Here is an 11,061-nt window from a genome sequence, read left to right as displayed (position 1 = left end):
CAGTTCTGACTGCTTATTATTATTATTATTATTAGTAGTAGTAGTAGTAGGAGTATTAGCAGACTTGGGGGTGTGCTTTAAGTTTTTAGCGCTTTATTCCTGTTATACCGCAGCAATTCTCCAATGACTACATTTTAATCAACACATTGTGCTTTTTTAAAAATTTTTTTTATCCATTTAGAGTTGCATTTAATATTGTGAAATGTCCACGAAGCACGAAACTAAAAACTTTACCTCTGATCGTTACAAAGTGCCGACACTGGAGACTCCTTCCCTAAACGTTCGATAAACATCACTTCGCCGATGACGCCGTGTACGTGCGGCGTCCAGCTTTGAGCGAGCCGCTACCCAACGAAACGCCAACGTAGAAAGTCAATCGGTACCTTCTAGCCAATCAGAGTACAGTGCGGTTTGTCTGTAAATACCGAGTTCTTTCCCAACGAGGATGTTTGCTTCTCGAACACGATCGGTTGTTGGTCGTGGACGAGGTGTAAAGAATTCCCGTTTCTAAACCGGTGTGTGAACAGGCTCGCGAGATTATCTGCGTGTATGTCTTCAGTCAAGGACCAGGACGCTCCGTGGCGTATACACGCCACTCTGTACTTGGAACATAAACGGCAGTCGTGGTGATTCGGAGCAGCGTACATTCGGCGTGTAATGTGTACTTTCAACACGAGCGTATACCGTAAAGCGCAACGCTGCCGAGTTTCCTCCGTGGCATTTCTCTCCTTTCGTACGTACACATTCCGTTCCGCTATAAACGGACTTCGACTGGACCCTGTCATTTTACCGTGGTCTGCGCTCTTATTCCTCCAAAACGACACCGTGAACTGACTCCGTGTTGAAGGAGCTGAACTCGGACGCGCATTATTTTGTGCATTATGTTTGCACGGGTGTCATCGGACTGAAATGATAATAATGTCGTATAGTAACGAATGATAAACGTGTGCATGTGAAGTTTTCTCCAAACAGACAGGCGGAAGGTGTATGCACCCAAGGACCTCTTGGTTACTGTAAGAACCCTGTATATACGTGCAGAAAAACCCTTCTTTGAGAATTTCTAAGGATCCATGACCTAGAATACTTACCGGTTTTAGCAGGTTCTGGAGCGGCCTAGTTGGTAACAGAATAAAAAAAAAAAAAAAAAAAAGACGACGACGATAATTTGAAGCCGAAATGTGGAGCCGATTAGGCGCATCGACAGTAAAACGAAGAACAATCAATACGAAGAGTAGAGGCAGAGAAAAACAGTAGAAAGCATACAAGGCCATATCTGGTGTCTTGGATATTGTTTGAAAAAGTAGGTCGTGATCAGAAAGAAAGAACGGAGACACGGGACTATTCAGACTTTGATGGGCGAGGATTTTGTTTTCACTACCGAGCTTTTCAGAACACCTTGAGCGTGAAAAGGACATGCTGAGCGGCCTGGGGTTGAGTCGGTCACCAGGTGTGTAGTTCTGTCCCAGGGAACGTAGACGTGGTGCTTTTTGAGGTCTCGGACGAGAGATTAAGCGTTGAAGAACCTTTTGAGAGGGTGTCCGCCAGATGCACAGCAGAATTCTGGATGCAGTGTGGAGGAGATTTACGAGAGGGAAATCGAGCGAGTTAGTCGCAGTGGTCGTGTCTGGAGAATCTGAACAGCTTCTGGAGCCAGGAACGGTCGTTTTCTTCTGGTGTTTCCCCGTCAAGCTCCGGACGGAGATTCAAACCAGGGTTCGTTAGGTGTTCTTGACGGCTGGAGGGCAGGGCATGAAGAGGTGCGGCGACGATGACGGTCACTCGTGGCCAATCCCAACCATTTCTGCAGACAACGAGAAAGCCGACCTAATCCCGTCCACTCCCACGGAAATCCTAACCCGTCCCTTCAGCTCTCGCAGACGCCTCTGACCACTTCCGCCTGCACCCGCAAAAGATTCGACCGATCCCACGCGCTCCCACAGGAACTTCCTCCAATCACGCACACCCGGTCTGTTTCTAAAGAACTCCGCTGCTTCCATTTCCGCTGTTTTGCTTTCTTTCATTTGGTTGTTTCTATATAAACAAACAGGTCATTTAAACCACAGCAGACCTGACCATGAAACATTTTGGTAGGACCGATCCTATAGCGATGATGAAAACCAGGTACAGGTCCTGCTACCTGTGTAAGCATGAGAGAAGTGTCGGATGGTGATTTTGCTCTGATGATGTTGGCTCTGTGCTAGTGTACTGTGAAACCTTACCCTGTGAATCTCCCTTGCCTTATCCTTCTGGCTTTTCTGCTTTCTTCACCATATCATTCATTCTTTCCTCTGGATTACTCAGTGCCTGTCTTTCGCAAGCTCTCCACTCTTTCACTCATTATCTTTTCTGTTTCTCTAGGCCTTGTTATCTCTTCTTCTTTCCCTCCAGCCGTCCTGTCTTTCCTCCTCGTGCTCGACCGGTATGGCCAGCTCCCAGCAAACCTTGATCCTCCTAGAGACTTTGTGTGTTTGGCTGCTCGCTCGTTTTGTCTTGTGTTTATCTCTCCTGCGATTAAAAGCCAGTGTACAGATATCCGTGCGCTAACAAGAGACTAGCAGTTCCAGCGAGTTTGACAGTCTGCGTCGTATCAAAGCGATCATTTTCCCAGTCTCTCTCGCTCTCGCTGTCTTTTTTGGCTCCGTGCTTTCCTTTGTTGTTGGTTCAAGTGAAAATCCGCCATGTTGGGCCGATTCCTATTGGCTTTTGCGTGTGCGCCTTAGGGGGCCGTCTGTCTGTCGTTTCTGCAGCACTGCAGCTCGTTTCAGTGGGAATTCGTGTGCGTCCCTGAATAGACCTGTCTGATCTCTCAGCTCGTTTTTGGTTCTAACGAAATTACGTGCATATTTCCGCTCCGTATTAGCCCGTTTGTAGACGTGATGCCGGATTTTGCTTTGATTTAATTTGCGAAAGGTAAGAAAACGGTGTCTGGTTTTGTTTTTGACTGTGTTTTAAACGATACCGTACCAGCCACTGTCCTGTAGGATTGACACTACAGCGCTGCTTATTTATTCCTCGACATCCTATTCTAAAAACATCCACTCGGAAGTTTTCCCAGTAACGTCGGTCTCCCGATGTACCCGTTTTTTTTTTTATTTTTTATTAATTTGCTCGTTTACGTTATTGTTGTTGTATAGGTTTTAATGAAAGATCCGGGTCATTATAATCTGTAAATGTAAATTTTCCAGTCGTGTTTGTTTATTTATTTATTTATTTATTTATTTATCTATTTATTTTAATTGTCTAAAACAAATGGACGAGTTCTCACCAGAATGTCTTCAATTTTATGTGGCCCCGTTCAAAAGCACACTGTAATGCGTGTGCGGACAAGCAGTTAAGCTTTAGTGCCTGAAAGCTACTTAATTATATTAGACTGCAGCTGAAGTACTGTAATTACCTGAGATTTTGCTGACTCGTGCGTTCTCAGACCTTCCTCGAGTCCCATCCAAATTCACAAATGAGCTAAATGCATTAGCGATGCGCCAAAATGAAAATTTTCCTGGCCGAAACCGAAAGCCGAACGTGAGCTGCAGCTACGCCGTACATCTGTCGACTAGACGTGGTTGAACGTGCCTGACGGCATTAACGGTGATTCACTGGTGGCGTGGCGGTTAAGGCTCTGGGTTACTGATCAGAAGGTCAAGGGGTTCAAGTCCCAGCACTGCCAAGCTGCCGTTGTTGGGCCCTCGAGCAAGGCCCTTAACCCTCTCTCCTCCAGGGGGCGCTGTATCATGGCTGACCCTGCGCTCTGACCCCAACTTTTTCAAAGAATTTGACTCTGCCGTAACGTATACGTGATCAATAAAGACTCGTTATCATTAGCTCATCCAAGGCGCTTGTGTATTCTGAATATTGTGTGGTGTATCAAACCTCTAGTACAGAAGTGCTTCCATGACAAAATAAAAGTGTGTAAGGTCTCAGACACAGTGTTGGATCAGCATTACCCCATAACCCTTTTCGATGCATCATCCCTCGTTTCCTTATTTCTCACGGTCTCAGCCCCCGTGACGTCTCTGGGACCGACGTTGGGACTACAAAAGTCCAGCTCACTGGAGAGTTTGCAGACAGCCATGGAGGAAGCCAGTAAGAACAGCGTTCCCTTCCACCGGCCCGCCGGTCCCATGGTACGCGGCCGCGGTTGCAACATGAGCTTCCGGCAGGCCATCGACAAGTCCTACGACGGACCCTCGGAGCCTGAGGACGGTAAGAACAACACAAATGCACCGATGACATCCGTGGATTAGTCAAAGAGACTGGATTGTTTGTTTTTTTTGTTTTGTTTTTTTATAAACACTGCTCTGGATAAGTATTGGCCCCCACCCCTTTAAACAGTTCCATTTTTTATAGTGTTACAAGCTGAAATTGACAGTGAAGCATGGTGGTGGTAGCGTGACATCTGACTGATGCCCTAATTTGGAATCTTTGTAATGAATCGGCACAAAACGTCCAATAATACTCAAGCAGAGGAACAATCAACATAGTTAGTAAAATTATTTACTAATAAAAAATGTAAGCGTCGTGACGTGCATAAATTATTCACCCCCGTTGCTTTAACCTACTTCACTATCGATGTTCAGTTCGTGTAGATCCCAACGAAGTCCGTTTCAGTTCAGCTGTGCAAGCCACCCTAGCGTGCCACCGGACATATTAGCTGTAACGTCCGGCAAACGTCCACACGCTAATAAAATCCCATATGTAGTAGATCTGTGACGAGGTCGAATGGACGGATTGATTATAGCACTGACCTCGGCAGCCTTTATTTATTGAAAACGAGTGATTTAATGACTGAGGTTCGGTAATATCCAGCGTGGTTCTGCCTTTTTTTCATGATGAACGGCTTCATTAGCTAATGAATTACCAGATCAGCAAAAAATCAGCTCAAAAAAAATCACTCGTCAAATGAGTCGTATCATGAATCCTACCAAGAACGCAAAACACAAGCAAATGGTTCTGTTTACGCAAGCATTTATAAAATGGGTGCAGTAATTTCCCATTAATGAAACGTCTCTGCGTGTGGAATATTAACCGCCGCGGATTTAGACAAGAACGTTCCAAGGCGTGCCAGACCTATGGTTATCGTTCTCGCATAAGTGCGTACCAAGCTAACGATCCTAGCCGTTTCTCAGACATGAGTTTGAAGCTTCCGCAAACCTTCAAGAACAGCTCTGACACTTTTGGGTGTGTGCAATATATATATTTATATATATGTGTATATATACAGACCAGGCTGCACGTCATATTATTATTTATTATTATTATTATTATTATTATTATTATCACGACCAATTTTTACGATGTTCTTTACGATTTTTGTCCACAGAAGCAGAATCATGCAGCGTAAATCCGGCCCTTTAATACGTGTTTTATATGTGTTTAGATTACTCCGAGGACACCTCGGGCAGGGACACGCCCGTCAGCGGCTCCTCACGCCAAGAACTGGAGGACGGAGGCAAAGAGAAAAAGAAGAAGACCAAAAAGAAGAAGGAGGAGAAGAAGACCAAGGCGAAGAAGAAAGACGACGCCGATGAGCCGGACAAGAAGACGAAGAAGAAGGGTTTTGGACTCCTGAGGTAGGGGAAAAACCTCAGCTTCTCATCGTACATCATGAAGCTTTTAAACGTTTCCGCTACACACAGATCTGTTTGTAGAAACTGTTTCACCAGGCTCGTGTTTCCTCCCGTGGATTGCAATCTGTTCCGATTCTGTTAAGCTTGTTATCCGTATTTCAGCACATTTCCAAGCAAATGATGGGAACATCTGGAGCTGGGTGTAGAATCCTGTGCGTGTAGCGTTCGTTAAGACGTTCGTGGGACATTTGGGTCGACATTTGGAAAAGAACGCCTTTTGTTGATTTTAACGTGAGCTGAGATCCTTGGGGGTGAAGGAAACCCTGTCTGGATGCAGAGACAGAAACATGACGCGTCATGGAATGAAATAAGCTCCACTCGTCTGTGAAGGCTTTCTGCTAGATTTTGGGGCGTGGCCGTGGGGGATTCGTGTTCATTCGGCCTCCAGGGCGTCAGTGAGGTCGGGGTCAGGCGCTGACGTTGCGATGTCGAGGAGACTCCAGTTCACCCCGAAGGTGTTCAGTGGGGTCGAGGTCAGGGCTCTGTGCAGGACACGAGTTCTTCTACCTTCCGACCTTCACGCAGCACGTCTTCATGGGGCTGGCTTTGTGCCACTCGGGAACAGGCTTGGGCCTCTTGGTTCCACTGAAGGGAAACTAATACTAAAGCGTACCTGGGCATTCCGTACGATTGTGGTGTTCTTACTTTGTGGCAGCAGTTTGAGGAAGAACTACATACGGGGTTTGATGGTCAGGTGTTCGCAAAACTTTGTTCAAACCTGTTTTTTTTTCATCTTTTGTTTGGCTGGGGTTTTTTTTTTCCCCCAGAACTCCGCCGCAGCGCCATCCAAAGGGTTTTCCCATACCTCCACACGATCAACGGTTCACATAACCACGTGAGCCACGGTAGTCGATGTCTCCTTTCCCCTGCACGGTTCGGTGCTTTTTAATTATTTTCCCTCTTCCACCTTACCACCGAGCTTTCCAGAAAATTTGAAATCAATTACAAACGAATTCCGCTTTAAAGCAAGCACCGATTTAACATCGTTTTTAAGTTAAAATCCGGAAAGAAATAGCCTTGCTGTTGACCTCAGGGCAGAAGCGATGTGGAACGGCGCTCGAGTAAGATTAGTGAGAGCCCCCTGGCGCAGCTGCACACCGAGGCCCAGCGGTAATTACTGAACTGCAGTAATTAAAGGCATGCAAAGATGTGTGGCGTCCACAGGACTAGCGACTCGTTTTGATTGGCTGGTTTATCTTGACCATCCTGTAATTTGAACATCGGTGTTTTGGAAGCCATTTTCATTCGTCAGTCAAGAAATGACTAGCGCGTTACGGAGAGGACGGATCTCCCCCATGAGATCATAGCCAGACGCATTTATTTCTGTTGGAATGAAGAGCGTCGCTTGCTGTTCCTTTTCCTTTTCTGAAGAACCTGCCAAGAGCATTCGCTAACTCCAGCCAGTTGTTTCATTTCCAACTCCAACACACTGACTTGCTTCCCGAGCTGGCGTTTCTACTCGGCGCCTCGTTATGGAACGTGAAACAGAGCGTAATTGAGCATAATGCTACGCCGTAATCGTACTCGCGGTCTCAATCGCGACGTTGCGTCGTCGTTGTGGTTTTCTTCGGAAGACAGAAGACTTTAAACGGAAACCCTATGAGAATAATCCCTGGCCCTGTGAGAGACGTCGGGTAATGATGGAGCACGACACACTGGAAGTGATCGTTTAGCTTCTTCCTCTTTAAATGAGCAGGGATTTGTTTACGGGCTGCTGAAGTAGGACCTTGAAGAAAATTCGCTGTTTGGTCTGTTGTGAAAATTAGAGGCTGCTTTTAAAAGTAAACAAAAAAAAAAGTGGCGTTTTATTATCTTTGCGAACGCGAGTAGGACGCACGGTTGGTGCAGAAATCATTTCCCTCTTCTCCAAGGCGAAAAATGCTGCTTATAGACGGCTTACGAGGTCATGTCGGCGTTCTTGTTTTATAGATATGCTTAATTAGTTCCGCTAGACAGTCGCGGAGGCTTAACGAGCTTCTCGGACTTCTCGCGAACCCGACTGAAGTGCCCCTAGAGCTTGTAGCACTTTGATTCCATCTCGATTATCAAGCAGCGCCAATCACGGCGGCCTGGACGTGAAGATGTGTTCAAAAAGGTTAATGGAGTAGTATCAGAGTTCAAGCAGGTTTAAACTCGAGGTAGACTTGGGAAACACATCTACACACTGAACACCTCTCAAGATACAAAAAAAAAAAAAAAACCCCAACAAATCCGTCCATCCATCCATCCATCCATCCATCTCGACTGCTTTCGACATCACAGTTTGGAGGAAAACCAATTCCGACTTGACCCCAAGCCTGTTAGCGCAGCCGTTCCGCTCCTACTCGGGCATCGTGGAATTAGATTAGAAAGCTTGTTTACATGCAGGATGCAGACTTTGACAGTAATCTGTGATGTGCTGAAATGGTGATGCTTTAATTTACTTCATTTCGCTTCTTCCTGTGAGCTAGCGTTATTTCATTATTTCTGTGAACTTTCTGACTGTCTGGCAGTGCGCTGTAAACTTACACTTATTGTAAACTTTACAGTAAGGTGCTAGCAATTTTAGCATTGCTAGGTTAGACAGTATGTCATTAGACCACAAGTCGTATTTCGCCGTTACTTTACAGCAGTTGCACGTTATTTCGTTTGCCATAACTTTACAGCAGTCGCGTATTATTCTGCCGTAACTTTACAGCAGTCGCGTATTATTCTGCTGTAACTTTACAGCAGTCGCGTATTATTCTGCCGTAACTTTACAGCAGTCGCGTATTATTCTGCCGTAACTTTACAGCAGTCGCGTGTTATTCTGCCGTAACTTTACAGCAGTCGCGTGTTATTCTGCCGTAACTTTACAGCAGTCGCATAGTATTTCATTCGCCGTTACTTTTCAGCAGTTGTGTATTATTTTGCCGTAACTTTACAGCAGTCGCGTATTATTCTGCCGTAACTTTACAACAGTCGCGTATTATTCTGCCGTAACTTTACAGCAGTCGCCTATTATTCTGCCGTAACTTCACAGCAGTCGCATAATATTCTGCCGTTACTTTACAGCAGTCGCGTATTATTCTGCCATAACTTTACAGCAGTCGCGTATTATTCTGCCGTAACTTTACAGCAGTCGCGTGTTATTCTGCCGTAACTTTACAGCAGTCACGTAGTATTTCATTCGCCGTCCTTTTTTTTAGCAGTCATGTATTATTTTGCCGTAACTTTACAGCAGTCGCCTATTATTCTGCCGTAACTTTACAGTAGTCGCGTGTTATTCTGCCGTAACTTCACAGCAGTCGCATAATATTCTGCCGTTACTTTACAGCAGTTGCATATTATTCTGCCATAACTTTACAGCAGTCGCGTATTATTCTGCCGTAACTTTACAGCAGTCGCGTAATATTCTGCCGTAACTTTACAGCAGTCGCATAGTATTTCATTCGCCGTTACTTTTCAGCAGTCGTGTATTATTTTGCCGTAACTTTACAGCAGTCGCGTATTATTTTGCCGTAACTTTACAGCAGTCGCATATTATTCTGCCGTAACTTTACAGCAGTCGAGTGTTATTCTGCCGTAACTTTACAGCAGTCGCGTAATATTCTGCCGTAACTTTACAGCAGTCGCGTAGTATTTCATTCGCCGTTACTTTTCAGCAGTCGTGTATTATTTTGCCGTAACTTTACAGCAGTCGTGTATTATTTTGCTGTAACTTTACAGCAGTCCCCTAATATTTCGGTGTTACTTTACAACAATCTTGTATTATTTTGCTGTCACTTTACAGCAGTCGCCTGTTATTTAATTCGCCGTTACTTTACAGCAGTCTCATATTATTTCATTCGCCGTTACTTTACAACAGTCGCATAGTATTTCATTCGCCGTTACTTTACAGCAGTCGCGTATTATTTCATTCGCCGTTACTTTACAGCAGTCTCATATTATTTTGCTGTAACTTTACAGCGGTTGCATATTATTATTATTAGGTTGCCTATTATTATGAGATATTCCGAGGTTTTTATGTTAAAACGGTGTTTTTCTCTCCGCTCGCTTGGATTTTCTCGTTAGCAGTGTTACCTCTCCGCAGAGAGACATGAACAGTGGGACTCGTCAGTAATTCAGTGCTACGGCAGCTCATAAAAACACTAATAACTGCCAGATTAGCAGCAGCCGTGTGTGAGCGATTATATATCCCCAACCCGTTCAGCACCGAACCTGCCGTTATATTTCCTCTCGTCACACCGGAGTAATTATGCAGATACGATCTGAAGGTGAATGAGGTGTCTCTTGTGATTTTCTCATTCATTATTTCCCCATGATCTAATATCGTTCACAATCTCGCCAGTTTCACACACAGCATGCTGAAATGCACAGTTCTGTTGTGTCTGACCCACACGGAATCACATATTAAGACCCTACGCTCACGGATGTGTGATTTTGTCGGTAAAGAGTGGACACCGGAGGGGGTTTTTTTACGCTTATAAAGTGCACAAATGCAGTTAAACCGCATGCTATAGCAAGAAAAAGAGAAGTGTCCGTACACATTTTGTCCTTTAAAATGAGAAGCGGCGCGGGAGAAACAGCACATTTTGGTGTTTTGCATGTAAATACTGTCCGTTTTGCATATGTTTACAGGCGCTCGCTTCATATCTCCTCGGGATTTTTTTTCCCATTTGAGCATGAAATTATAAAATGCTATCACGCCGAAGCCGATTATTAAAGCGTATTCCTCCAATTTCCCCCCCTCAATACTGTTATGATTTCCTCATTCGTGTGCGTGGACGTGTTCTGTCAATCAAGCGCTGTCGGTTTTTTTTGAAGTTTAAAAAAAAGAAAAAAGGCGCCTGTTCAGATTTTTCGGATTGAAGATATGCGCGATCATAAATATTTATGAGCCCGGGCTCACCTAATTGGTCATGGCGGTCTCTGTCTTCAGTGTTTGTTTGTCGGGGACGGCTTCATCTGAGCTTTACGTTAAAGCCTTACTGAATGTGACGCACTTTTGAAAGGCTCTAAAAGAAATAGCGCTTGCCAATCATGTTATTTAAAAAAAAATAAAAACTAAAATAAAAATTATTACCCTAACCCGTCGCAGTAAACTTTGGCGGATTTAATGAGCTTCGGATAGTTGCACTGTGTCTTCGTGTATTGCATCATAGGAAAGTGGACTTTAAAATTGCAGATTTTTTATTCTTTTTTTTTTTATTTTATTTTTTTTATATAACTACATCTTGTCCCAGCGCTGCTCCTCTCAGATTTAACACGTGGCAGGTTTATTTTAAGCAAGGCTATACTTACATGTCCGTTATATTACCAAGGATCTCACATGTTCTGCGTTTTTAAAATCTCAGCACTGCTAGGTAAGAAAACAAAAAAAATAAATAAATAAATGCTGATAATCGTATAAAGTCGCTATGTGTTACGTACTATTACATCAGTGAAACACGACATCCGCATAGAAACTTTTTCTCAA

At 44.4% G+C, this 11,061-nt stretch overlaps 1 protein-coding gene across 2 annotated transcripts in view; it reads left to right on the top strand.

The window, feature by feature from the left end:
- The window catches only part of pard3ba (par-3 family cell polarity regulator beta a), a 106,342-nt gene that overhangs the window by 69,553 nt on the left and 25,728 nt on the right, over window positions 1-11,061 (top strand). For both annotated transcript variants that reach the window (XM_053615535.1, XM_053615534.1), the window contains exons 17-18: window positions 3,997-4,200; window positions 5,375-5,567. In XM_053615535.1, the coding sequence (XP_053471510.1) occupies window positions 3,997-4,200; window positions 5,375-5,567 (397 nt within the window). The remainder of the gene's footprint in view (window positions 1-3,996; window positions 4,201-5,374; window positions 5,568-11,061) is intronic.

The sequence above is a fragment of the Ictalurus furcatus genome, chromosome 26 (assembly GCF_023375685.1).
Source record: "Ictalurus furcatus strain D&B chromosome 26, Billie_1.0, whole genome shotgun sequence".
NCBI classification, from domain to species: Eukaryota; Metazoa; Chordata; class Actinopteri; order Siluriformes; family Ictaluridae; genus Ictalurus; species Ictalurus furcatus.
Note: the sequence above shows the minus strand (reverse complement) of the source record. Positions and strands in the feature narration are given on the sequence as shown.